This window comes from Daphnia magna, linkage group LG3 (genome assembly GCF_020631705.1).
Source record: "Daphnia magna isolate NIES linkage group LG3, ASM2063170v1.1, whole genome shotgun sequence".
NCBI lineage: Eukaryota > Metazoa > Arthropoda > Branchiopoda > Diplostraca > Daphniidae > Daphnia > Daphnia magna.
Window position 1 is genome coordinate 702,581 of NC_059184.1, and position 26,183 is coordinate 728,763.

The following is a 26,183-nucleotide window of genomic DNA, read 5'->3' on the forward strand; positions in this document are numbered from 1 at the left end:
CAGAATTAAATGACAATTACGGAAATCAAGTTCATTTTTTATTTGGCTGTAAAGTTTTTGAACAAAACGTAGAAAACTTAAAATTGATGTTGGTGCGCTAACAGCACTTTGCTTTAAAATTTTTAGAAAACGGCTGGTTTGACGAGAAAACCAATCACTTAATCGAAATCAGCGTTCAATTTAGATTATGCCGTGTGATTTTGGTCGAATTCTAAGAGATGTCGTTTTTGGCAGATTTTGACAAAAGTGGGAAGGCTATACCCTTCCCACTTTTTCATTTTTGGCCAAATTTCAAATTTTGATTTAAATACATGATTTCGATGCAGAATTAAATGACAATTACGGAAATCAAGTTCATTTTTTATTTGGCTGTAAAGTTTTTGAACAAAACGTAGAAAACTTAAAATTGATGTTGGTGCGCTAACAGCACTTTGCTTTAAAATTTTTAGAAAACGGCTGGTTTGACGAGAAAACCAATCACTTAATCGAAATCAGCGTTCAATTTAGATTATGCCGTGTGATTTTGGTCGAATTCTAAGAGATGTCGTTTTTGGCAGATTTTGACAAAAGTGGGAAGGCTATACCCTTCCCACTTTTTCATTTTTGGCCAAATTTCAAATTTTGATTTAAATACATGATTTCGATGCAGAATTAAATGACAATTACGGAAATCAAGTTCATTTTTTATTTGGCTGTAAAGTTTTTGAACAAAACGTAGAAAACTTAAAATTGATGTTGGTGCGCTAACAGCACTTTGCTTTAAAATTTTTAGAAAACGGCTGGTTTGACGAGAAAACCAATCACTTAATCGAAATCAGCGTTCAATTTAGATTATGCCGTGTGATTTTGGTCGAATTCTAAGAGATGTCGTTTTTGGCAGATTTTGACAAAAGTGGGAAAGGCTTTTCCCTTCCCACTTTTTCATTTTTGGCTTTTGGCAAATTTCAAATTTTATTTAAATACATGATTTAAATACATGATTTCGATGCAGAATTAAATGACAATTACGGAAAGAATTCAAATTCATTTTTTTTTGGCTGTAAAGTTTTTGAACAAAACGTAGAAAACTTAAAATTGATGTTGGTGCGCTAACAGCACTTTGCTTTAAAATTTTTAGAAAACGGCTGGTTTGACGAGAAAACCAATCACTTAATCGAAATCAGCGTTCAATTTAGATTATGCCGTGTGATTTTGGTCGAATTCTAAGAGATGTCGTTTTTGGCAGATTTTGACAAAAGTGGGAAGGCTATACCCTTCCCACTTTTTCATTTTTGGCCAAATTTCAAATTTTGATTTAAATACATGATTTCGATGCAGAATTAAATGACAATTACGGAAATCAAGTTCATTTTTTATTTGGCTGTAAAGTTTTTGAACAAAACGTAGAAAACTTAAAATTGATGTTGGTGCGCTAACAGCACTTTGCTTTAAAATTTTTAGAAAACGGCTGGTTTGACGAGAAAACCAATCACTTAATCGAAATCAGCGTTCAATTTAGATTATGCCGTGTGATTTTGGTCGAATTCTAAGAGATGTCGTTTTTGGCAGATTTTGACAAAAGTGGGAAGGCTATACCCTTCCCACTTTTTCATTTTTGGCCAAATTTCAAATTTTGATTTAAATACATGATTTCGATGCAGAATTAAATGACAATTACGGAAATCAAGTTCATTTTTTATTTGGCTGTAAAGTTTTTGAACAAAACGTAGAAAACTTAAAATTGATGTTGGTGCGCTAACAGCACTTTGCTTTAAAATTTTTAGAAAACGGCTGGTTTGACGAGAAAACCAATCACTTAATCGAAATCAGCGTTCAATTTAGATTATGCCGTGTGATTTTGGTCGAATTCTAAGAGATGTCGTTTTTGGCAGATTTTGACAAAAGTGGGAAGGCTATACCCTTCCCACTTTTTCATTTTTGGCCAAATTTCAAATTTTGATTTAAATACATGATTTCGATGCAGAATTAAATGACAATTACGGAAATCAAGTTCATTTTTTATTTGGCTGTAAAGTTTTTGAACAAAACGTAGAAAACTTAAAATTGATGTTGGTGCGCTAACAGCACTTTGCTTTAAAATTTTTAGAAAACGGCTGGTTTGACGAGAAAACCAATCACTTAATCGAAATCAGCGTTCAATTTAGATTATGCCGTGTGATTTTGGTCGAATTCTAAGAGATGTCGTTTTTGGCAGATTTTGACAAAAGTGGGAAGGCTATACCCTTCCCACTTTTTCATTTTTGGCCAAATTTCAAATTTTGATTTAAATACATGATTTCGATGCAGAATTAAATGACAATTACGGAAATCAAGTTCATTTTTTATTTGGCTGTAAAGTTTTTGAACAAAACGTAGAAAACTTAAAATTGATGTTGGTGCGCTAACAGCACTTTGCTTTAAAATTTTTAGAAAACGGCTGGTTTGACGAGAAAACCAATCACTTAATCGAAATCAGCGTTCAATTTAGATTATGCCGTGTGATTTTGGTCGAATTCTAAGAGATGTCGTTTTTGGCAGATTTTGACAAAAGTGGGAAGGCTATACCCTTCCCACTTTTTCATTTTTGGCCAAATTTCAAATTTTGATTTAAATACATGATTTCGATGCAGAATTAAATGACAATTACGGAAATCAAGTTCATTTTTTATTTGGCTGTAAAGTTTTTGAACAAAACGTAGAAAACTTAAAATTGATGTTGGTGCGCTAACAGCACTTTGCTTTAAAATTTTTAGAAAACGGCTGGTTTGACGAGAAAACCAATCACTTAATCGAAATCAGCGTTCAATTTAGATTATGCCGTGTGATTTTGGTCGAATTCTAAGAGATGTCGTTTTTGGCAGATTTTGACAAAAGTGGGAAGGCTATACCCTTCCCACTTTTTCATTTTTGGCCAAATTTCAAATTTTGATTTAAATACATGATTTCGATGCAGAATTAAATGACAATTACGGAAATCAAGTTCATTTTTTATTTGGCTGTAAAGTTTTTGAACAAAACGTAGAAAACTTAAAATTGATGTTGGTGCGCTAACAGCACTTTGCTTTAAAATTTTTAGAAAACGGCTGGTTTGACGAGAAAACCAATCACTTAATCGAAATCAGCGTTCAATTTAGATTATGCCGTGTGATTTTGGTCGAATTCTAAGAGATGTCGTTTTTGGCAGATTTTGACAAAAGTGGGAAGGCTATACCCTTCCCACTTTTTCATTTTTGGCCAAATTTCAAATTTTGATTTAAATACATGATTTCGATGCAGAATTAAATGACAATTACGGAAATCAAGTTCATTTTTTATTTGGCTGTAAAGTTTTTGAACAAAACGTAGAAAACTTAAAATTGATGTTGGTGCGCTAACAGCACTTTGCTTTAAAATTTTTAGAAAACGGCTGGTTTGACGAGAAAACCAATCACTTAATCGAAATCAGCGTTCAATTTAGATTATGCCGTGTGATTTTGGTCGAATTCTAAGAGATGTCGTTTTTGGCAGATTTTGACAAAAGTGGGAAGGCTATACCCTTCCCACTTTTTCATTTTTGGCCAAATTTCAAATTTTGATTTAAATACATGATTTCGATGCAGAATTAAATGACAATTACGGAAATCAAGTTCATTTTTTATTTGGCTGTAAAGTTTTTGAACAAAACGTAGAAAACTTAAAATTGATGTTGGTGCGCTAACAGCACTTTGCTTTAAAATTTTTAGAAAACGGCTGGTTTGACGAGAAAACCAATCACTTAATCGAAATCAGCGTTCAATTTAGATTATGCCGTGTGATTTTGGTCGAATTCTAAGAGATGTCGTTTTTGGCAGATTTTGACAAAAGTGGGAAGGCTATACCCTTCCCACTTTTTCATTTTTGGCCAAATTTCAAATTTTGATTTAAATACATGATTTCGATGCAGAATTAAATGACAATTACGGAAATCAAGTTCATTTTTTATTTGGCTGTAAAGTTTTTGAACAAAACGTAGAAAACTTAAAATTGATGTTGGTGCGCTAACAGCACTTTGCTTTAAAATTTTTAGAAAACGGCTGGTTTGACGAGAAAACCAATCACTTAATCGAAATCAGCGTTCAATTTAGATTATGCCGTGTGATTTTGGTCGAATTCTAAGAGATGTCGTTTTTGGCAGATTTTGACAAAAGTGGGAAGGCTATACCCTTCCCACTTTTTCATTTTTGGCCAAATTTCAAATTTTGATTTAAATACATGATTTCGATGCAGAATTAAATGACAATTACGGAAATCAAGTTCATTTTTTATTTGGCTGTAAAGTTTTTGAACAAAACGTAGAAAACTTAAAATTGATGTTGGTGCGCTAACAGCACTTTGCTTTAAAATTTTTAGAAAACGGCTGGTTTGACGAGAAAACCAATCACTTAATCGAAATCAGCGTTCAATTTAGATTATGCCGTGTGATTTTGGTCGAATTCTAAGAGATGTCGTTTTTGGCAGATTTTGACAAAAGTGGGAAGGCTATACCCTTCCCACTTTTTCATTTTTGGCCAAATTTCAAATTTTGATTTAAATACATGATTTCGATGCAGAATTAAATGACAATTACGGAAATCAAGTTCATTTTTTATTTGGCTGTAAAGTTTTTGAACAAAACGTAGAAAACTTAAAATTGATGTTGGTGCGCTAACAGCACTTTGCTTTAAAATTTTTAGAAAACGGCTGGTTTGACGAGAAAACCAATCACTTAATCGAAATCAGCGTTCAATTTAGATTATGCCGTGTGATTTTGGTCGAATTCTAAGAGATGTCGTTTTTGGCAGATTTTGACAAAAGTGGGAAGGCTATACCCTTCCCACTTTTTCATTTTTGGCCAAATTTCAAATTTTGATTTAAATACATGATTTCGATGCAGAATTAAATGACAATTACGGAAATCAAGTTCATTTTTTATTTGGCTGTAAAGTTTTTGAACAAAACGTAGAAAACTTAAAATTGATGTTGGTGCGCTAACAGCACTTTGCTTTAAAATTTTTAGAAAACGGCTGGTTTGACGAGAAAACCAATCACTTAATCGAAATCAGCGTTCAATTTAGATTATGCCGTGTGATTTTGGTCGAATTCTAAGAGATGTCGTTTTTGGCAGATTTTGACAAAAGTGGGAAGGCTATACCCTTCCCACTTTTTCATTTTTGGCCAAATTTTGAATTTTGATTTAAATACATGATTTCGATGCAGAATTAAATGACAATTACGGAAATCAAGTTCATTTTTTATTTGGCTGTAAAGTTTTTGAACAAAACGTAGAAAACTTAAAATTGATGTTGGTGCGCTAACAGCACTTTGCTTTAAAATTTTTAGAAAACGGCTGGTTTGACGAGAAAACCAATCACTTAATCGAAATCAGCGTTCAATTTAGATTATGCCGTGTGATTTTGGTCGAATTCTAAGAGATGTCGTTTTTGGCAGATTTTGACAAAAGTGGGAAGGCTATACCCTTCCCACTTTTTCATTTTTGGCCAAATTTCAAATTTTGATTTAAATACATGATTTCGATGCAGAATTAAATGACAATTACGGAAATCAAGTTCATTTTTTATTTGGCTGTAAAGTTTTTGAACAAAACGTAGAAAACTTAAAATTGATGTTGGTGCGCTAACAGCACTTTGCTTTAAAATTTTTAGAAAACGGCTGGTTTGACGAGAAAACCAATCACTTAATCGAAATCAGCGTTCAATTTAGATTATGCCGTGTGATTTTGGTCGAATTCTAAGAGATGTTTTTGGCAGATATTGTACATAAATGGGAAGGTTTTTTTCGGGAAACGAACATTAGACCTTCAGCATAGTATCCTAATGCTCAACCAGATGCTCACGAGTTACATCAATTTTTTGTGACTGTAGTTCTATTGTTTGCTTAAAGCAACATATGGACACTTGTAAAGAAATGAAAATTATTGTAGTTTATTGATGAAATTTTATTTAATTATGCAAAGGTTAAATTTGCCTTATTTCTTGGTCGTGTTACTTTGGCAGAACTCTTTCGGGTATCGAATTCTAGAAGTTCGGTATAATAGACCGTTGCTCAACCATAGAGCCATAAAATACATTTGATGTAAAACTGTTTCTCTTTGTCTTTTAGAAGCATTTGGCACAAGAGGAATCTTTGTTATGTATGGTTACGTTTTAAATTGAGATTTTTGAGGGAAAAAAGGAAAAGCCCCTTTCCAGGTGCACTCTCGTAGAAAACTATCTGCTTTTTATCTAGCTGTTACTGCCATATCAATACCCAAATACTAATTATTCTCAAATATTACCTTTTTTTTTTTTTACCATACATCAATTACGAGACCAAGAAAATATTGCCGTCTAGACGATTGAGGAATGTGTTCCCTTTTGAAAAACGTGTATGCAGATATAATCCGCATTTGAATACAGAAGAATAAAAACCTAAGAAATATTGGACCACTGAAATATTCATTACTATAAGGACATTGAACATCGACTTGAGAAAAGAAAGAAAAAATGTACACAATGAGGTCCACTGCGTTTGGTGACTGAAAGGTACCAAAAAATCTCACGAAGGGGCAGCTGTTATTGATAGCAGCTTGCACGAAACCCGTGGTCAAAATCTCCAATCGATTTCGAAATAAAAATCTAGCACGACTGCAGGAGGAAGTAGTGCAAACGTTATGGTTAGGGAGAAATCAACCGAAACAAAAAAAAAATAATAATTTGAAAGGGCAGTGGCTTCTCCTCCTTCGAGTGCCGTGAATGCACCAATTTACCTTGAGCCAAAAAGCAAAACAATAAATTAGTTCAAGGAAACGAGAAAATCAATTGTCAACGGAAAAATGCGAGTTAACTGGACTAGTTGCACAGCAGTTCGACGATTGCACTGAACATTTGACTGCGCATTCCCATTTGTCCCCACAACTCTTCCAAAACAGAAAGAGAAATAAAGAGTCGTACCTAGGGTTTCACTAAATAACACGAACAAAATTTAAGAAATATGAGTAAGCTAGTGGGCTAAAAAAAAGTCTTAGAGCTCCTGCGCCCATTCTTTTTTACCAAAAAGAAGAAAATGTGGTCGATTAGAAAGAAATCGATTCGACAAGAATTGGCATAATTAACGAAAAATTGATGCCACCAAAAATGCCGGTAATCAGGCAGGCGGCTCCAAACATGCCAGCCGTAGCTGCATATTCAGGTTCTACAGTTCGTGGGCAATACATCATGGCTAGTGAAGAATAGTATCCGCTTGTGACACCCAAAAAAATGCCACCGATCCAGTATGCCCAATCATTTGCGATTAGAACAGGTAATGCTCGCGTTACGCCTAATGGTTGGTAGTTACACAGCAAGAAGAAAGGGATGAATAAGACTCGCAACACGACTGGGATCCACAACCATCGAGGTCCTGGCTGTAATAGTAATGGATGGAGAAGGAAATTGTGATTACTACAACCACATCAAACGGCTTGTAATGGCCTTTTATTTTACATACCCAGGTGAAGAGTCCAGGTAACATGTTTCCAACCATTGCAAAAAAGTTGAAGCTCAGAAAACAGCAAACGGCCACGAAATACCTCTGTGGAATGATGAATTCCTCATCAACCATCTTAATATCTAGGAAAACGTAGAAAAAAAAATTAATGAATCTTTGGGAGGTTAAAAATATTTACGAAACACTAACCAGAGTAAACTGCTGGAAAGATGGAAAGTGTTACGAAGAAGACGAGGAAAACGTTGAGACATTGCGGATAGCATTTCTTGAAAATCATCCAATAGGGTGGGCGGGCTTTGATACCACCTGAAGCCACACTCTTTTCTTGTTCTTGCCGCTTAATGCGTTGTTCGTTATAACGGTAGAACCTCTGAATGAAAGAAATTGAAAGAACAAAAAATTATTCGAGTTTAATGCGATAGGGTATGATGTGTTGAATGAAGATGTACGTTTAGAGGCAAGGCGAAGAAAGAGTCAAAACAGGCCAGTAGAATGAATAGAGCGGCGATGAAATAGTAAATAGCTGAGGTACGAGCATTGGGGGCCAGTGCTAAAGAGATGACGTTGATGACTGCTGTAAAGGTTCCACTGATATTCTAGTGTGACATGAAAAAATAGAACCTTAGTTGGTACACAAAATTTCATTTTACAACAAAACTTACAGAACCAAGGACGACCGCTCCGGTATATTTGAAGGGCAGTTTGGCTGCCATACCATAAACGGTATTTTGGTATATTCCTCCAGCCACTGTGGGTACCAAATCACTATTGATTTTTTATGTTCACTCGGTATATTGTTATAACTTACTATTTAGTATGACCACGGATCCCATAGTAGTCCAAAAAAACACTCCTGGCCACTGAGACGAGTCCAGCATAGCCAAAACAACGGTCAGAACGAAAATAGCTACTTCTACCAGAATGCCTCCAATGATTCGCGTACTTAAGCTTCCCCTGTAAAAAAAAATTAATAAATAAAAGGAAAAATTATAAACATAATTGGTTATTGATACTTATAATATAAAATGGCATAATATTTTTCAGTAATATTCATATTCCGAGAATTTTTTGTGTTTGCTTAGATGCACAGATTTAAAGGAAAGATTCTGAACAGATCTTGGAAATTTAAACAGATTTATAAATAACGACTTTATCAGAAATCAACCACGAGCATTGTTAAAAATTCCCAAGTGATGAATTCACTATCAGCTGCCAAGCATTGGCCTTGAAATCGTAACCGTTTTGCCTAATCTAGCTTCAAGCTTCCAAAGCAATTCTAAAAACTAGGAATGTTAATTACTTGCATACCCAATTTGGATAAAGATGTTTAACCAGTTGAATATGACATTGGGCACCTGCGAAGCAAAGCCAAGGAATTGAAGAAAGTTGGCAGCATACGTGAGACTTTGGCCTGTATATTCTTGGCCAAGTTTGTAAACGACGAAGTACTGTAGCGTAAACCACCGTAAATGAACGATTCATAAAATTTTGTCAACTGCTAAATTCTAAAACTCACATCTTTTGCGGTAATAAACATATTCCAGGGCATCAATGTCCCTATCCCGTGGAGTATGAATGTGAGATACACCAAATTCCATCTGTAAAACGTGAAAAAAAAAAAAAAAGTAAATATTAAGACTTTCCTAACATTGGTACACGCAGTCCCGCTCTTGAGCATAAATCTGTGATATGTGATACGTTTGAAAATGATATTTCCGTGGTTGCTGTAGACTTCAGTACTATGAAACCTTCGGAACGAACTAACAGAGTGGCATCATCCGTGAGCATTTCTTGACAGCTGTACCGGGATAAAATCGCAGCTGTGCAACAAAGGGCGGAAACCGCAGAAACGTGAATAAACGGACGAATTGCTTATTGAATCAAGTGTGGTTAATTGTTGTGAAGAAGGTTGGGATGTTTAATGAAACAGAGATGGTATCTCAACCGGTTAACAAAAGAATGCTCTACGAAACGCATAAGTTATCACCGATCGGGTGGCGGGTCCATGTCCAAAGCAGCTTTATCCAGATCACATTCGAGTCCACGCAGATTCAATTCGGCAGCCGGTAAATTCCGGTCCTCCCAACTAGGCGTCAATTTGACCGATTCAGGTCCACTCTCCAGAAATGGACGTTTTTCTGCCGCTGCTGCATCTATAAAAAATAACAATCAAAATTAAGAGAGAAAAAAACGAGTTCAAGTGCATGCGTGATTCTATGAAGCCGTAATGTACTTTCACTACTGAAAAAGGAGGCCGCCCAAATACTGACACGTGTGGCAAACATCTGACCATATTCGTAATGAACTCTCTTCTGAATGTAAACAACCAACTCGGATCAACCTTGTTCAAAAATAAATGTAGAAATACGGGAAAAGAAACAAAGATATTAAATTGCCGACGCAGGGTGGTGAGTGCAGTTCCTGTTTAGGCCCAGATAGTTAAAAATACAGGACTATGCCTGGTCTAGATCACATGACTGTCCGTATAGCGTAGTGGGGGAAATGTTGCCTCCCCAACAACATGTGAGCCTTGTCACCGTATCGAATAATCAAGAAGCAGATAATCCAATACATGAACAAAAGCTGGGAAGTCCTCATAATGAACTTTTTGTATAATAGGGCTGAAAAAAATCTAAAGGGGAGTTCAAAGGCAATCTATTGTTGAGCACATTTACAGCTTCGTTTTAACCTCATTAGCTATCGAGAGTTTCGGCAGTTCGTTGCTGTACACACGCGTACGTTAAGTTTAGGGGGGGGCAAAGTAGGGTGTGTTACTTTGCCTTACAAAACATGATAAATAACAGAAATGAACACATCTTAGACTGGGTTTTGTTTTATTAAGTCTAGAGGCAAAGTATAATGTAAAACTTAACAACTGTACCGTTATTCACAACATCGTCGTTCACGTTCGCCTTCCCCATTTTGCTGGTAGAACTGACGGTAGCGAAGCAAACACTATTGGTAGCAGCTGATCAAAGTTCAAAACTCGTTGCGTGGTCCAGTAATCGATCGAACGTGTTATTCAAGTGATTGGAAAGTCACAGTGGCCAACACGAAATGAGATCTTTGCATGAGGTGATATTTGTCTGGCTCATGGCCCAGTCCATGCTTGGGTTGCAACTAAAGAAAGAGGGAGAAAAAATGGAATGGGATACATGTAGCGCCATGGGTGAGATCTCGGCTTCAACTTTTGTGGGCGTGTTCTACAAATGCCGCCAGCTCTTTTGACTGAGCGTGTGAAACCATGCCACGGACCTCTAGCGGAAGTTAAATAACACATCTCCTGTCCTCCAACAGTTACTTCCTTGGATGACGATATCAACACAAGCCGAGAGTAAAAGAACACTACTTTGTTCGGTTTGCCTCGCCTTACAACAAAACATTTCTCACACAAGAGTGTTAAGAAATGTTTCCCGACTTGCTTATCGATGGTTAGTCGGATCAGTAAATATGAAAGGAAATGAGAATTTTTATGTAAGATCGCATTGCTAGATAGCGACCAGATCATTTTACGATAGTCTCGGATTGATAACTTGTCAGCAAGTTGGGGGTGTTCAAATATCGATGACTAAAACAAAAATTGTAACAACGGTGATAACACGTGATATGATAATGATGCAGTTAACAGTAATCCATAAATATAATTGAAAATGCGTAATGCTAATGACGATGTCATTTATCTGAGAAAATCCTTCTGTGGCAAAACTTGCCCAAAAATAAAACTAGTAATTTTCTTTTAACCGTGTATGAAATTAGGACACCAATGTTAAACAACACGAACGGAGAAAAAAGTGGCTTGGAAAAAAGTTCTCTCATTGATATGATGTCAAGGTTGAGGAGGGGACGATAATAAAGGAGCGTTCAAAATAGAATTAAAATATTGAACAGTTGCTTGGGGGAATTGTCACACAAGGTTTTGTTGCTTAATTCTAAGGAATGGATATAATTAAGTCTCTGTGAATCGAATGGTGGCCGCTTACAATATGGAGGAGGAGGACTAAACTATTTAGAGGATGTTCCAATCAGTTTTCCAAAACCGAAATAATAATACAGGAATTGTTCTCGTAAAGTCAATTAAGGATATACGCAAAGGATGGGGGAAAAAATATATAAAAATAGATGCGCGAAGACGAATAGAAGGAAACGACCGTACCAGCTTTGGTTTTTTTTTTTTTTTTCATAAGCATTGAGCCATGATTTCGAAGTTTTGGTTATGAGACTATCTAGAGATTTGTAATCTTACATTTTCCATGAAAAATTAAAAAGCAAAGGCGAAAGATTACAACTACGATTTTTAGCTTTAGCGGTCAATGAAATATCCGACGAAACCTAGTCGGTCTTCCACATGAAAATCCAACGGAGTTAAAGTTGAAAATGGGAAGTTGTCGGTAATGCTGATTTATGGGGGGGAAATGCTCTTGACGGAGAACCACTAATAACCAAAGAGAACTGGACGTTTAATGAGCCTTGTTTTTAAACTGCGCATCTATTTTTAGTTTTTTTTTTTTTCTAAACACTTTCGGCAGGACTTTGGAATTCGCTAAGGACTTTAATAGGAGCGATGTGCTTTTTCTGGGATGCGCGACGAACTTTGGCCCTAACCTCCTCGGGCTTCTCGCGGCGAACTAATGGCTTCTTCTCGGGCGCCTTCATCTTCCAAACGACGATAGGCGATACTACAGTCGTCTGACGGCTGGTATATTTAGTAGAAGCCACATAAGAAGCTTTAACTGTCAAGACAACAGCGTTCATGAGGTTTTTAGCTGCCTGGATGAGGGATGTAGCACTGTCCAAGCCAGAAACAATCAGCTCTCCACTGATGTTTTGTACATCAGCCTTAACCTTGGAGGTGATGTTCAACTGGTGGCAGTAGAGAGCAATACGCTGTAAATAGGCTAGCAAATCTTGTTTGGTCGATGATTCGGGGCATTGATCGGCAATCAAACGTGCAAATTTGTCCAACTTCGTTCCAGCTTCGGAAATTTTCTTAGCAGCGTTAATGACATCCATGGTGGTCTTAAGCGGTCCACGTCCTCGAGTAAAATCCGTCATCTCCATCATAATCATGCACATGTGTTTGGCCAGTACAATAATATCGTTGCCAGAATCATCCCATTTCGACACTTCTCGATCAAATTTCAGTTTTTCTGTGCGGAAGTACTCCACCTGCTGAGCAATCTTAGCCTTATCTTCCTCTTTAAGTTTGCGCATAGCCTCCCGGGCTGTGGTGATGCCACTGATATCTGGATACTCATCCACCATGTAATCTAGCGTATGATTGCTTGATTTGCTGCGGGTATCGATGGTGTACTGTTCATCCAGTTCTACCTCTTCAGGATCGAGTTCCTCGTCCGCACGATTCATGAGAACAGCGCGACGAACTTCACGGACACCATCGTAAACCAAGCGAGAGGCATCGATGAATTCATTTTCGTCAACATCACGCGGAGGATTGCTCGATAATGCATCAACAGCCATTTCAACCTTTTGGGCGAAGTTGGGCATAACTTGATCGCGCAAAACTTTGACAGCTTCTAGAACGCGCTCCGTATAGATGCCAGGTTCATAATTGTCCATTTCCGCCGTAACAACATTAGCCACGCGCGACGCTCTACCACGAATGGCACCAGCTGTTCTGTCCAGTGAATCGGGATCGCCTTCTTGAAGGGCGAGGACGCATTTGTTGACGTCTTCCAGTATGTGGTTTTCGGAGACTGCCAAAAAATCATCGATGGTTGTGATATCATCAACAGCGTCCGTTAATATACGGACTTGGTTTTCCCAGGCATCACGGAAAATATCCATGTTTTCTTGAGCCACGCGGGAGCGCGGGCGAGCTGCCAGAATGCGTGCTGCGTTGATTACTTGTGGACAAAGTGCCTCAATTTGAGATGCGGCATAACGAACCATTTTAACGCCGTCTTCGTTGCCCGACATAGAGCACGCTAGGTTAGCCACTTCAACCAATTTATTGGCATGCTCGAGAAAGACCTACAACATGCGGATAAGGATAATATAAGTATTCTTGAACACGACGGTAAAGAGAAAATACCTGAGAATATTCTTCCACTTCCTTCTCGTTGCCAGATTTAGCTGCCTCGATCAATACCAAAAGTGGTACATTGGTCTCTAAAAAGGAGTCCGAGACATGGTCAACTACTGCCTTACGCAACTGACGACGCAGATCACGAGTCTTGCGACACATGTGATCAAGCGCACGATCCAATCCTTCACTGCGATCTTTTTTGCCCATGTTTGACATGTATTCACTGAGAAGGTCTTGAAGTGCTTGGCGCACTGCATTGCATTCTGCTACGATACGCTCGCGTCGATCATCGCGAGTGCAGGACGAGTCCGCCTATGTGTGTCGGGGAAAAGGCTGTTAAGATTGAAAAGAAAATGTTTTATTAGCATTTGCGTACCATCAAGGCCGCCCCGCTGATTATGCTCTCAAGCCTTTCTTCCAGTGAAGGGCGAGTGCGAATTTCACTGTATGCCAATGGATCCATGATAATTCTTTCGTCAAAATCATCGAGAGCAGCAGCCAGTTCACCAGGACCATCGTACGGCATCTGAACAGCCGGATTCCCAACAGTGCTTTTTCCTTGTGCTACATCCGATATGGCGCTTACAGCCTGCATTAACAAAACCAAAAACATGAAAAACTAATTGCTAAGACTTTTTCTCATATGTTTTATTTACCTGGCAAACTTGTTTTAAAACATAGTCTCTGTTAGCTTTTGCTGCTGCTAGTTCAGGATGACGGACAAAAGCCTTCGATGCCGTCAAGAGCATCATCGAATGTTTCTTAAGCACAGCCCGAGCAGCGGCCAAATCATCTCTAAGAGCTGGATCTTTAAGTTCTTGTTGGCGGCGGGCGGCTTGTGCCATTAGCTCAGAAGCATTTCTCCCAAACATTCGCATACCTGTAACAATCGTCGTTTTTTATCTAGACTTTTTTATCATTATCAAAGAAGCAACCTTCTTCTAATTCAGCTTGACTTGAAGCTCCACGTAAACGTTCAAGGTCATCTTCAACTACTCGAAGAGATTTAAGTAGACGGTGGACATCTACCATATCCGCAAGGATTAAAAGACGAGTTACAGCGGACAACAAGTTACGGGCTGCTCGAACCATGTTCCCACGCTTTAACGAGGAACACGGATCTTCGGCAAATTCACGCGAAGCCACACTCATGGTCTCGCCTGTTTTTCGAACTTCGTCGACTGCTGCCAACATTTCTTGCTGAATATCTGGGTTTTCATAAGCAATCTGCTCACCCCGTTCGATGAAATTGCCTGTTGCTTTCTCTACAGCCGCGACAAGTACATGAGCCCTTTTCGAACGACCTTTCTTCTTCTTAGAAGAGCCTTTTGTGTTAACTAGTGTAGTAACCTAGTAGAAAAACAACGAGATTTGCATTAGATTTCGGTGCAGGCGGAAAATGAGCGATCTACTCAAAGGGAAAAGCAAAGCATGCGAAAGCTACAAAATGTTTAGATGTTTATAGAGTATATCTTTAGTATTTTCCAATGCGTAAGATTTCTTTTGCGTAAAATGTCGGTAGAGAAAAATATTTCACCTGGATAACTAATGGCTCCAACGTGCGTTCGACCGACTTTGTTTTGATTTCCAAATTTTTTGGATCCCATTTCAAGGTAATGGGTGCCAACTCTTGGCTATTGGAATTATTTTGCATTGCACAAACTATTCAATTGTTTGATGGCAATATACTCTCTACAGCAACACAAGATACTAGAAATATCAAACAAAAAAAAACAAAAAAATAAAAAGATGCATGCATCAATCAAATAAAAACTTAATATAGAACAAAACATGCCACAAAACAAAAAATGCAGCACAACCTAACAACTTTCCTCTACACATCCAGAGGCTTCTAGAGATGTTGCTACCTGAATCACTAATGGTTCCAAAGTTCGTTCCACAGAAGTAGTACGAATTTCAAGGTTTTTGGGATCCCATTTCAAAGCTGCAGGCCCATGAGCCTGAGTTGGGATTCCCATGTAGTCCAAACCCGGAACTGGCATCACAGGCATCTCAAGTTGAAGTATACTTACAATACTGTTCTTACACAAAGATTAATTTCGAACACAAAAATCAAAGTTATGTTCAGTTTCTGGGGAACATAGTTATTTGATATAAATATCTGCATATATCTCAGCAGTAATTATTCTTATAAAATACTTGATGAGTCACCAATGAATTTCAGACTAACCAAATGTACTGCATATATATTTATATTGAAAGTTTACCTTTATCTGGACTTTCAGCAGGCAACTGAAGGTTTTGAACCACAACCAAGGTACTTGTTAGACTGTTAAAAGAAAACTGCAGCGGCACAATACTCCCCAGTTAATGGCTATGTATGACGAGAGGAAGCTGTGTTACGACAGCTTTCCTGTTGGTCGAGAAATGTGTCAGTTCCGGTCTAACGAAATTTCCGAAAGCCACTCCCAGCATGCAAGCGTTATCAGTCCATATGGCAAGGAAAATACTGAATAGGACAAGAGGCAGGAGGAAAACAGAACTCAGTTTTCTGTTTCGTGGACAAGGCCACCAGAGGGCATCAAACGCGACAGAAAGAAAATTGCCTCGGCCTGGCCAGACTAGCGGCTTCCTCGGCTAACTCACTAAAAGATTAATTATTATCTATGTATCCAGCGGATTCAACATTCAATAACACAATAAGTTAGTGCGGAGCAAGTTTTTATCAGGCCTTGAAAGAAACAGTCTTACGCGAGCTTTAAACACAAACTGAATATACAATATATTGAGATACGATTATAAAATATATACATGAAAATTTGGAAATCTTGGTTTGAGGACAACCACGGATTACCTAATACATCATAACTGCTGGGCAATTGAAATGTTTTCGGGCTAGCTTTCACGACAAAGCATTTCTTAATACATACTTGAAGATTTCATTAATCACAGATGAGAAATTTGATTGGTGGATTGACTGGAAACGCCTGATAAGAGACGGATTTGCTCTGATGACTCTATTTGCTGCTTTTCTGCATACAATTGACTGTTTTTTTCACAAGACTCCAAATAATATCTAAAAAAAAATAAGCAGGTTCTAAATATTAGAAATCCAAAATTCCGTTTAGTACTAGGCATACCTGTAGTTCATCATCAGTCCAAAGGAATTTTTCAGGCCTCTGGGAGAAAGATCCGATGCCCAATTCAACTAAAACCAAATATATTTGTCACACTCGGAATACTTGAGTATGTAAGCAATGTAACAATATTAACTGTATTAACTATACATAAGTAGAAAGTTTGTTAACTTACTCTCCACATCATTGCTCCATTCCGCAAATGAAAGTTGGCTAAAGAAATAAAATGTGATTAGATGATACTGTCGGCAAAGGAGAAAACGTACAACTTACCCACACTGTCCAATGCGAAACCTCGCCTCTTCTCCACAAACAGATAATGCGCACATAGACGCATTAAAGGATGTTTTAACAACTTGGCTTTAGCTTCTTCCCGCATCCAAGAACTATCGACTAGTAAGTTACGAAGCAGTCCAAGCGGATTTTCTTTTGTGCTGTTGATTAATTGCTGCGCTGAACCCCAATCAAAATCAGCTAAAACTGTTTTTCGGCCACGCTCAGTTTCGCGTAACTGCTGAAGGAGCCACGATCGGAAACCAGGAATGGGCGACAGTGTTGAATGCTGCTGTAGAGAAGGTATTTCGGCTTGTAACGCGCGAAGAGCTCGTTTGATCAGAGACTGACCTAAATCTATCCCCTAGAAAACAAAAAAGTTAGCTGCATGCACCAGAAGATAAAAATAAGATATGTAAAGGGGCTTGCTTACTGCGAGGCCTTTTTGTGTGGAGCTGATGCTGTAAAATATCGCCGTGTTTACACGATTAACATCTTCATCGTCTGCCAACGTCGAAGTATCTGTCTCAGAATCCACAGAGTGATTCATATTCCGCGTGATAATTGAATGGATATTGTCTGATATTTCGTTTGTCAAAGCAACGTGTAAAATGGCTAAGGGTCGCTTTGGTAATGCGGGATGCAAAAGAATGAAACACCGTCGATAAGGACCTAGACGTTTCTTGAGATCTGACCAGCTTCGCATGGGATGGACAGCTTCACCTTCTGAGACGTGTTGTAGAAGACTGCCTGGAGAAGACCACGTAACTCTGTCCAGTTGTAGCAGGTCGATTCCGAAGCACGGGGCAATTAAGTCACGAATAGCGTTGCTCAAGGACCTCAAAACTACTACGTTAGTTGCATCTGCTATTTCAACTTGTTCCTAATATCATTAAGAAATTCACAATCAGGTGACCTTTTTTTGTTTTGTTTTTCTTTAAATGAGGTCTTACCAGTATATCTGCTCGTATATCAATTAGAAATTTTATCCCACCCTCTTGTCGCGCCAAGATGGACAAAATCCAATTCTGCTCAACGGCAAGTGTATTACGCAAGTTATCTTCAGCTTTGATCAATGCTTCATCACCCTTTTCCTGAAGAAGAAATAAAATAGAGTATATTATTAGATTGCCTTCTCTGCTGCTACTACTTCGTACTCAACGACCCCAGTTGACGTCATTGACAAACAACCATATTGGCACACACACATACCATTAAAAACAATGATTTACCTGTGCAGTTAGATATTTCTTTACAGAATTCAGTGTAGCATTTTGCTTGCCACTCCATATTAAAGCAAACTGATTAAGGATAAGACTTTTCTCAGAATGTTGCAATGTCCGATATAGATCACAAAAGACATGTGCCTTTTTCTGAAAACAAAACCAGAACATTTTATATAAAACTAACTGAATTTTTTCTATGATTGAGCATTCCAAATTTACCTCCACTATTAGGCTACTGCTATTTTTTGATTCTTGCAACTCCATAAGAGCTTTTGATGCCAGTTCAAAGAGATCTTTTTGGATGATAATACTTGTTGTTTGTATCCCTGGGTTAGATGGAGAATGAGTAGAAAAGGCAGCTACTGTTGTCACTTGGTTGTTGTTAAGGCTCATTAACACAACATTAAGGTGGCTATTCAATGGATTCTTCATCAAATCACAGCTTCTTGCGTTTGTTGCAGATGATGTCAGTTGAGTCCTACTCCTAAAGATTGCTAGCTTAGGATATATCAAAGCAATACGACTCATTGCTGTTCCTTCCTGGTTCAAAGCCGCTGCGTGAATGGAAAATAATACCGCAGTAGTGGACTTTATAAGGCGGCAGTTGTAAACGAAGCACGAGGTGTATACCTTTTTTTGGTCGACCTTGGAACCATATATTGCGCTGCAAGGTTTTGGCTGCGATTACTCCCTGAATTTTCAAACTCATTCGCGTACATTGAACTGAAGGATTTTACCTCTTAACCGATGTTTACCCAAAGAAAACAAAGATAATATTCATTGGGAATTTCCTGTACGAAGCTATCAGATAACTTGGGTTACTACTGCTGCAAATAGACGTCACACACACACCCACATTCCCACAAGCACAGGCGACTGTTTTTGTCGTAATACTCACGTTGCAGCTACAGGTCATTGAGTGCGTTTGGCCCCCTGCCAAAAGGTGGGCCTGCTGCCTTATGCTTAGACTGCGTACGTATTATACGTATTATAACGTATAATCACAGTCTGTGGTATCTGGTATAATGTATAATGTAATTTCCCCCAGCGGTAGAAATCATTTTAACGTTCCCAGTTTTCACAAAAATTTCCTTATTTGCAGTTGCTAGTTCACTCATTCAACTCCTGCTGTTAATTTATAATCAGTTTGTGGTCGAAGAAGCGTCTTAGTGGCGAACCTGGCGGAGAAAGGTAGAACAAACCCTGCAAAAGCATGCTACAAAATAGGGCCTAGTCTAGGTTTTTTGGCAACGCCGTTTCCAAAAAAAAAGAAAAACAGGTTGGGTTTTTCTGACTGGATCCTGTCACCAGAGTAATAAGAATACTGGTGTAGCCACGCTTATGGCGGGCTCTCCCATTGCCTTTTTGGCCTGAAAGTCTTTCTGTCCCATAACGAAAGCGCCACAGCGGCTGTGTTGTGAACTTGTGATGTATTACGTTTTCGCTATGTTTTCGCTCATTTTCGTCGACTGTACTTCAGAAAGTAAACAAAAAGTGGCTTAATTAATTAGTGTGAAAAAATGTATGTACAAACATATGGGTTGTTATAACAATAACAACCCTTAAAACTCAATTCATAGGTTGCAGTTACGGTTATGGGACACTTAAATCGATATCTTGCCTCATCTTTCTCACAATCGATACGCGAAATTGGCAACAACTTTTGGGAAAAAATCCGAGAGGGGGAGTTAACATGGTCGTGGCTACACCAGTATTCTATTACTCTGCTGTCACCACACTGGTAATGTGTGTTTGGATTTGTTTTCGATCACGTGGGCGATACTGATAATATTTTGCCCTATTGAGTTAATTGACAATGTCAGAGAGGGCGAGCGATTCTGCGACAGGTGTCAAGCAAGAACAAGTTCCAAGTGCGAAAAAAGAACGCTACGATCCAGAAGAATATCAACTGAGAAAACGTTTGCCAGCTCGGCTTCCTTCGCGACCTAACGACGTTTATGTTAATACTAAAACAAATTTTAAAGCGCAACTTGCTCGCTGCTTCAAATGCTTGGAAACTTCAAATAGCATTCATATTCATGGTCTGGGAGCAGCAGCCCCCAAAGCAATCAATCTAGCCCTACAACTACAACTGAAATCTAACACTCCACTGGAACATTCAGTTACAACCTCAACAGTTCATCTGATTGGTAGTGGTTTACTTGATCTTGATTTTTTTTTCCATTTGAGTTTTTCAATCTTTTTACATCTTGACTTTGACAGATGACTTTGAGCCTCAATACGACTCTGGAGACTTCTACTCAAAGGAAAGGCAAAATTCTGCAGTCCACATTAAAGTTTACAAGTTGATAAACATGGATATGGATAGAAAATAAAATGTTTTTCTCATTAAAAGAAACAACTCGCCTATTGGGCCTGACTCCTATAGAGATATGGCTTCATATTGTTGGCTTTACAGTGTTCACTATTTTCTTTGTATTGAAGGCTGAATCTGTTGTGACCTTTAACTGGTGGTTAGTCTTTTCACCTTTGTTTGCTGCAGATGGTGTACATTGCTATTTTGTGTATGTGGTGCTGTTGAGGATGCTTCTTGCTGGGATGTACAAGGCAGCTCCACTACGAGCTTTGTGGAGCTGCACTATTCTTGGATTACATTTTGCTTTCAAATTTCTCCTTTGCAAAAAATTGAATGGACAGTTGTCCATGGATTATGCTGAAATTTTGGCTCCTGTTATGATTATGCTTCAACTATTTATGATACGGGCTTGTCAAATACACTGATTTGAAAATGTAGTCCATAAACGAATGTTTGTTGTTTCGATTCTGTTTACCATTCAACGACTATGCCAAGCCAAACATACACTCTAGGGTAACAAATCTATTACCTGCCAACCGCAGTGGCTATTCCATCCACAATACGTTCATTTTTTATATTTATCTTCTATTGATGATGAACTTGACGTAAGATGTACAAATAGAATAGATGCCGCAAACCGAGCTTGAATATTGAAGTTATCCATATCATGAGCCCACTCCACTCGGCCCCACTGTCGAGTCTAAAAATGTACGAATGTTGTAGATACAATCGATTGAGCCTAGTAAAAGGAATGAAATTGTTGCCTGGAATTCTGTCTCTAGCGCGGCCAAGCGTACGCCTTCTTCAACACTAAGATGTCGGTCGACGCAGGCAAGCGCTAAAATCAGCGATTTTACCGATTCAACGGCAAACACGAGTCCATTGAGTGTCCAAAAATCATGTGAGTGTAAATACTTTTGGAGTGCTTGTCTTGCATGAATTGGCAAGTTTGGACCAGTTATGGCACTAGAAGGTTCTACAGTCACACCATACCTTTAAATAATTATTTTGAACATATTACATTTTTATACTTTTTCATACATGTCTCAATGAATATAATACCTCTTATTAAACCATTCAACTAATGGATCCCACTTTTTTGTTTGTTCTGAAGACCACTCAAGGTTACCCTATTATTTCCCAATAAAACATGGGTCATTACAAGAAATGAAATACAGATTCAAGCATTTTTCTTTTTTGAGAATTTAATATATATATATACATATATTTTTTTTACCTCTTCCCTGCACAAAAGTGTGTCATTTTCAAGATAGGTAAGAATATGGCTGATGATGTCTTGCTTTAACAATTTGTTTGGGTTATCTAGAATAGTGTTTACTAGAGATGTCTAAATACCAAGGGATGAATGTATAACATAATGGTAATTAGACCAATAAATTTTTAAAAAAATAAATACTTACAATATGCATTGAGGAAACTAAAATTTTTTCTTCTTGGGCATCCCATTCATTGGCCACAGCCAAAGCTAATGGTTCACTAGAAACACGGAATATGCTGCCTGCAGGAGTTTTAAGCTTTTTATTGTCAAGAACAATCTCAAAATCTTTGTTTGATTGGACAGTGCTGACTTTTTTATAAAATCTTTTTCGTGTTTGTGACCCTACAATAATTTTATAAAAATTTTAATTTTTAGTGAAATGATAATATTAAAATGTAATCTCAGAGCATGCTAGACTGGAACACGTGCAATAAATGGTAAATACCTACCTAAAGAAGATTGAGCAAAATCCCCAAATGACAAATGAAAACCACGGCCTACAAGAATTCCATTTCCAGCTCGAATCTCATTTTTATTCAGTAATTTCAGTAAATTTGAACTGCCGGTGCCAAAACGTATCAATTTATCAGCCGAAAGGGACATCGTGGATTCAACAATAGTGAATTTGTGATTAACGAACCTGTGATTTTCATTCGCTTCAAACTAAAGCAGACGAAATTGTCTATATAGACAGAAACACAGTGTGGAGTAGACAGTGGAAAGCGGGAGTTGCCTAAAAAGCAAATCGTTTTACGCCTCAAATTCAAAAGTCCGGGGACGGACCATGGACCTACGGCGCAAAAATTCCATTATAAATTTTAATCTAAATACAAACAATTTATATACATTATACTTGTTGTTTTTTTATCTTTCTACTCCAGTAAATCCTGCTCGTGTGGTCTACGGCTGCATAGGAATGCAATGGATCGTACACTTCCGTCTCCATAAATATCGCACCTCTCCAAGTGGCGGGAAAATGTTTGTTCCGCTGATATGTTTGCAAAGAGTTGTTTTCTATCCCCGCCCCTCTCACTTTAAAAAGAAAAAAATTATCCCGTTGTTTTTTCGGAGTTTTTCTAGAAAACCTCAGGTAACCCTAGGCCTAGAAACAGATTACAAATAACTCGTTTCCAACCGAAAAAATATTTCGTTTCTAACAATCGTAACTCAGGAATCTATTACCTTTTTACTCTTTCCCAATAATGACAAACAAAAGTGCAAAAAAAAAGAGAAAAAAATCTACGTTTCAAACGTAGTCTCCCCCAAGCGACTACTGTTGTATTGATCAGTTAATGCAACAAAGTTCACTACTTTATTCCAAAGCGAAATTTAAGCCGGAAGACTTAGTTAAAAACCTTGTATGATTGAAAGTAGCACGTATGCATCGCACATGTAGAAATGGCACTTGGTAGTGGCCAGACACTGTTTCATTGCACATGCATCAATACGAATTCTATTTTTACAGCAGAATTGGCTTAAACGACCACAAGTTTTCATATATTGTGTCCAAATCTTCGGGGATACAGAAAAAAAAAATCAGCAAAATAAAACCATGACGTATCAACTTCTTTGTCTTCCGCTTCCGAAATGGATTGATAGTTTAAATGAGGTCAGCCACTGATCATTATAAAGAAAACCATTAATAAAGTCCTTTTAATTAAGCACTAATTTAACCAAAAAGACCTTACCGTTCATTGGCATTTCGTCAACTTGTGTGGCATAGTACTGTTCGATATCGCGAAGAATACGAATATCGTCATTTTTGACGAAATTAATTGCTACACCTTTGCGTCCAAACCGACCCGAACGGCCAATGCGATGAATATACAACTCGCGGTTGTTAGGGAGATCATAATTGATAACCAATGAAACTTGTTGAACGTCAATTCCACGAGCCCAAACATCTGTTGTAATTAGAACTCGGCTAAAAACGAAATGAACAATGAGCGTTTACTATGCTGGCCAGAGAAATCAAAAATAAAGTAAAATTAAATCCAACCTTTGGCCATTGCGAAACTCTTTCATGATGGTATCACGTTCTTTTTGAGGCATGTCCCCGTGCATGGAAGACACCGTAAAATTTGCCTCACGCATTTTCTCCGTCAACCAGTCAACCTTAAATTTAAGTAGCCAGATTAATTCTAAATGTAAGCTTTCTAGAGATTCCACCAATAGTTACCTTGCGCTTGGTGTTGCAAAAGATAACCGCTTGCGTGATAGTGAGAGTGTCGTATAGATCGCATAGCGTGTCGAACTTCCATTCTTCTCGTTCGACAGCAACAAAGAATTGTTTTATTCCTTCAAGAGTCAACTCATCACTTAAATAATGAAGATGAATTAGCCCTAACAGAATGAAAATTATTAAAGCCACGCACTTACCGTTTGACTAAAATGCGAATGGGATCTGTCATAAATTTACTGGTCATTTCTAGGATTTCATGAGGCAATGTGGCTGAAAGAAGGACCACCTGCAAAATAAACATAATTTAAAAATCCTGTCTGCCCAGTAAACCCTTTGAATATACTTGAGTTGCTGGAGGCAGATAACGATAGACATCGTAAATTTGTTCCTTAAATCCCTTGTTCAACATTTCATCAGCTTCATCTAAAACCAACATCTTAATCGAGCGCGTCCTTAGAGTACGTCGGCGGATCATATCTAAATAACAATAAGTAAGATATAGAATCAGAAAAATCTTGTTGCTTCAACCAAAACTAGATAGTACCAAATACACGTCCTGGGGTTCCAGAAACAATGTGCTGACCATAGTCCAATTTTCGTACATCTTCTCCAACATTAGTGCCACCAATACATGCATGGCACTGAACATTCATATAGTCACCAAGAGCTAAAATGACCTTAAGACACAAAAAAAGTGAGTACGCAACCATTTGAAACCACTAAAGAATGTCATACTTTTTGAATTTGAACAGCCAACTCTCTTGTAGGACTTAAAACCAATATTTGAGTCTCTCTTGTTTGAATATCAAGACTCTGAAGAATTGAAATTGAAAATGTAGCTGTTTTGCCTGTACCAGACTGTGCCTGGGCAATGACATCTCTACCCTTGATGACGGGGGCAATTGCTCTTTGTTGAATGGCAGATGGTTTTTCAAATCCTAAAAAATAGTTTTTTAGAAAACACAGAAAATATTGTTATATAGGTTAAGGATTACATTAATAATGGAGCAAGGTCTCCCCAAAAGTGAAAGTCACACTAGGACGTACCATAAGCGTAAATTCCTCTTAGCAGGTCTTCACGGAGGCCCATGCTGTCAAATGTGGGAATAACATTAACATCTTCACTGGTTTCAAATTCGATATTGGTTAAATCGTCCGGCAACTGTTGGACGACACGTCGGCCTTTAGACTCCATCTTCTGTAAAATGAACTGTTGTAAAAATGCACGCTGTTGTTTGGATAAGTTTTTGCGTACGTCCAGCGAGGGTGATACGATGCTACAGAATTACAGACGTTAAAACCGAAAGCTATTTTCAATATGGAGTCTGCAGCGTTGCGCATTTCGAGGATCTGACGAATCTGACTGACGATTATGGTGAATTGGCCATTAAGCTTTATTGTCTGAAATTGTTGGTCATTCCTGTAACAAAAAATTATTAACAAGAAAAATGTGAAATTTCTTCATTTCAGCAATTAGTTTATCAAATTAATTGAAAATCTGGAAATTTATCAATTATATGTATTGCAGACGACAGAATAACCAAAGTTCACAGGAATCGGCGAACAATCAAAATGTTTGCTATAAAGAATGTTATCCTGACAAGTCTTCGATTATCGAGTTGTCCAAAAAGCACTAAAAATTTAGCCGGGTTCTTTAGTAACAAGTTTGTTTCGTCTATTGTGCCAAATTTCTTTTCAACATCAGTGCCGCATTCATTACTTCGGCAACTTCCTTCTATTAGCACCAACACTAGTATTTTATCGTCTGTTTCATCGTTGGTTCCTTCTCTGTTTATGAAGAAGTAAAAATTGTTATATTTTTTAAGAAGCAAAATTCAATTTCACCTTTCAATTTCAGATCTTTCCCATGCTTAGAGCAAACCAGATCAGTCACAAAATGGTCATTGAACAAAGGCAAACGTAAGACAGTAAAGGCTGTTGTTGCTAGATTCTATCGTTTGAGCTGGTAATAAGCTTTAAATTTTGCATAGTTTCCTAACTTCATAAATTTCTATTTTAGGGGTGCATGGATAAGACCAATGGTTGGCCGCAACAAACGCCATTGGAGTAAGACAGCGAAAAGAAAAATTCGATCTGAAAAGCATGTGTTTTGCAATTCTACTCAATCAACACTTCTTGACAAAATGGTAACCAAATACTGGAGAAAAAGGAGGTTTTATGTAGATGATGTGTATGAACCTTACCACCAGCGAGAAGAATACAGTTCAAGCGCTGTCAAACCACATTGAAATACATGTTAAACACTAGTTGCAATACATCAGATAATGCCAAGAAAAACTT

At 37.8% G+C, this 26,183-nt stretch overlaps 7 protein-coding genes across 13 annotated transcripts; 2 read left to right on the top strand and 5 right to left on the bottom strand.

Moving 5' to 3' along the window:
- Nucleotides 1-6,343: 6,343 nt before the first annotated feature.
- LOC116919852 (equilibrative nucleoside transporter 1) lies at nucleotides 6,344-10,718 on the bottom strand. Of its 3 annotated transcripts, XM_032925910.2 has the most exons (12): nucleotides 10,343-10,718; nucleotides 9,449-9,614; nucleotides 8,978-9,059; nucleotides 8,770-8,909; nucleotides 8,270-8,415; nucleotides 8,124-8,209; nucleotides 7,911-8,057; nucleotides 7,651-7,831; nucleotides 7,462-7,583; nucleotides 7,026-7,378; nucleotides 6,927-6,937; nucleotides 6,344-6,742 (listed from the first exon to the last, which is right to left on the bottom strand). In XM_032925910.2, exons 1-10 carry the CDS (start codon nucleotides 10,380-10,382, stop codon nucleotides 7,049-7,051), a joined length of 1,440 nt encoding a protein of 479 aa, XP_032781801.2. In that variant the 5' UTR covers nucleotides 10,383-10,718; the 3' UTR covers nucleotides 6,344-6,742; nucleotides 6,927-6,937; nucleotides 7,026-7,048. The 3 variants fall into 3 exon arrangements, with proteins under 3 accessions (XP_032781801.2, XP_032781800.2, XP_032781799.2); XM_032925909.2 differs by having other exon boundaries at nucleotides 6,344-6,937; XM_032925908.2 differs by having other exon boundaries at nucleotides 6,344-7,378; nucleotides 10,343-10,710.
- Nucleotides 10,719-11,190: 472 nt separating this feature from the next.
- Nucleotides 11,191-15,983, bottom strand: LOC116919844 (catenin alpha). Of its 3 annotated transcripts, none has more exons than XM_032925897.2 (7): nucleotides 15,736-15,983; nucleotides 15,376-15,544; nucleotides 14,443-14,857; nucleotides 14,164-14,387; nucleotides 13,884-14,096; nucleotides 13,514-13,819; nucleotides 11,191-13,452 (listed from the first exon to the last, which is right to left on the bottom strand). In XM_032925897.2, exons 2-7 carry the CDS (start codon nucleotides 15,517-15,519, stop codon nucleotides 11,971-11,973), a joined length of 2,784 nt encoding a protein of 927 aa, XP_032781788.1. In that variant the 5' UTR covers nucleotides 15,520-15,544; nucleotides 15,736-15,983; the 3' UTR covers nucleotides 11,191-11,970. The 3 variants fall into 3 exon arrangements, with proteins under 3 accessions (XP_032781788.1, XP_032781789.1, XP_045026351.1); XM_032925898.2 differs by lacking the exon at nucleotides 15,376-15,544 and adding an exon at nucleotides 15,045-15,217 and having other exon boundaries at nucleotides 15,736-15,982; XM_045170416.1 differs by lacking the exon at nucleotides 15,736-15,983 and adding an exon at nucleotides 15,045-15,217 and having other exon boundaries at nucleotides 15,376-15,510.
- A 242-nt stretch (nucleotides 15,984-16,225) lies between these two features.
- On the bottom strand, nucleotides 16,226-19,143 carry LOC116919848 (malonyl-CoA decarboxylase, mitochondrial). Of its 3 annotated transcripts, none has more exons than XM_032925904.2 (10): nucleotides 18,860-19,136; nucleotides 18,735-18,795; nucleotides 18,324-18,658; nucleotides 18,111-18,251; nucleotides 17,832-17,972; nucleotides 17,312-17,761; nucleotides 16,879-17,242; nucleotides 16,781-16,818; nucleotides 16,609-16,676; nucleotides 16,226-16,544 (listed from the first exon to the last, which is right to left on the bottom strand). In XM_032925904.2, exons 3-10 carry the CDS (start codon nucleotides 18,630-18,632, stop codon nucleotides 16,415-16,417), a joined length of 1,641 nt encoding a protein of 546 aa, XP_032781795.2. In that variant the 5' UTR covers nucleotides 18,633-18,658; nucleotides 18,735-18,795; nucleotides 18,860-19,136; the 3' UTR covers nucleotides 16,226-16,414. The 3 variants fall into 3 exon arrangements, with proteins under 3 accessions (XP_032781795.2, XP_045026354.1, XP_032781794.2); XM_045170419.1 differs by having other exon boundaries at nucleotides 18,735-18,768; nucleotides 18,842-19,136; XM_032925903.2 differs by having other exon boundaries at nucleotides 18,735-19,143.
- A 180-nt stretch (nucleotides 19,144-19,323) lies between these two features.
- On the top strand, nucleotides 19,324-20,858 carry LOC116919861 (ribonuclease P protein subunit p20). Its single transcript, XM_032925921.2, has 3 exons — nucleotides 19,324-19,405; nucleotides 19,832-20,254; nucleotides 20,328-20,858. Exons 2-3 carry the CDS (start codon nucleotides 19,921-19,923, stop codon nucleotides 20,438-20,440), a joined length of 447 nt encoding a protein of 148 aa, XP_032781812.1. The 5' UTR covers nucleotides 19,324-19,405; nucleotides 19,832-19,920; the 3' UTR covers nucleotides 20,441-20,858.
- Nucleotides 20,859-20,873: 15 nt separating this feature from the next.
- On the bottom strand, nucleotides 20,874-22,394 carry LOC116919856 (ATP synthase mitochondrial F1 complex assembly factor 2). Its single transcript, XM_032925915.2, has 6 exons — nucleotides 22,150-22,394; nucleotides 21,843-22,042; nucleotides 21,659-21,769; nucleotides 21,484-21,551; nucleotides 21,186-21,414; nucleotides 20,874-21,121 (listed from the first exon to the last, which is right to left on the bottom strand). The coding sequence occupies exons 1-6, from the start codon at nucleotides 22,301-22,303 to the stop codon at nucleotides 20,987-20,989; spliced, it is 897 nt and encodes a 298-aa protein (XP_032781806.2). The 5' UTR covers nucleotides 22,304-22,394; the 3' UTR covers nucleotides 20,874-20,986.
- Nucleotides 22,395-23,170: 776 nt separating this feature from the next.
- On the bottom strand, nucleotides 23,171-25,271 carry LOC116919853 (eukaryotic initiation factor 4A-III). Its single transcript, XM_032925912.2, has 10 exons — nucleotides 25,138-25,271; nucleotides 24,930-25,080; nucleotides 24,618-24,820; nucleotides 24,427-24,559; nucleotides 24,226-24,359; nucleotides 24,080-24,168; nucleotides 23,880-24,018; nucleotides 23,700-23,815; nucleotides 23,389-23,624; nucleotides 23,171-23,317 (listed from the first exon to the last, which is right to left on the bottom strand). Exons 2-10 carry the CDS (start codon nucleotides 25,075-25,077, stop codon nucleotides 23,301-23,303), a joined length of 1,215 nt encoding a protein of 404 aa, XP_032781803.1. The 5' UTR covers nucleotides 25,078-25,080; nucleotides 25,138-25,271; the 3' UTR covers nucleotides 23,171-23,300.
- LOC116919858 (39S ribosomal protein L35, mitochondrial) lies at nucleotides 25,075-26,180 on the top strand. The gene is made up of 4 exons (XM_032925918.2): nucleotides 25,075-25,257; nucleotides 25,411-25,684; nucleotides 25,741-25,848; nucleotides 25,903-26,180. Exons 1-4 carry the CDS (start codon nucleotides 25,104-25,106, stop codon nucleotides 26,129-26,131), a joined length of 765 nt encoding a protein of 254 aa, XP_032781809.2. The 5' UTR covers nucleotides 25,075-25,103; the 3' UTR covers nucleotides 26,132-26,180.
- Nucleotides 26,181-26,183: the final 3 nt, after the last annotated feature.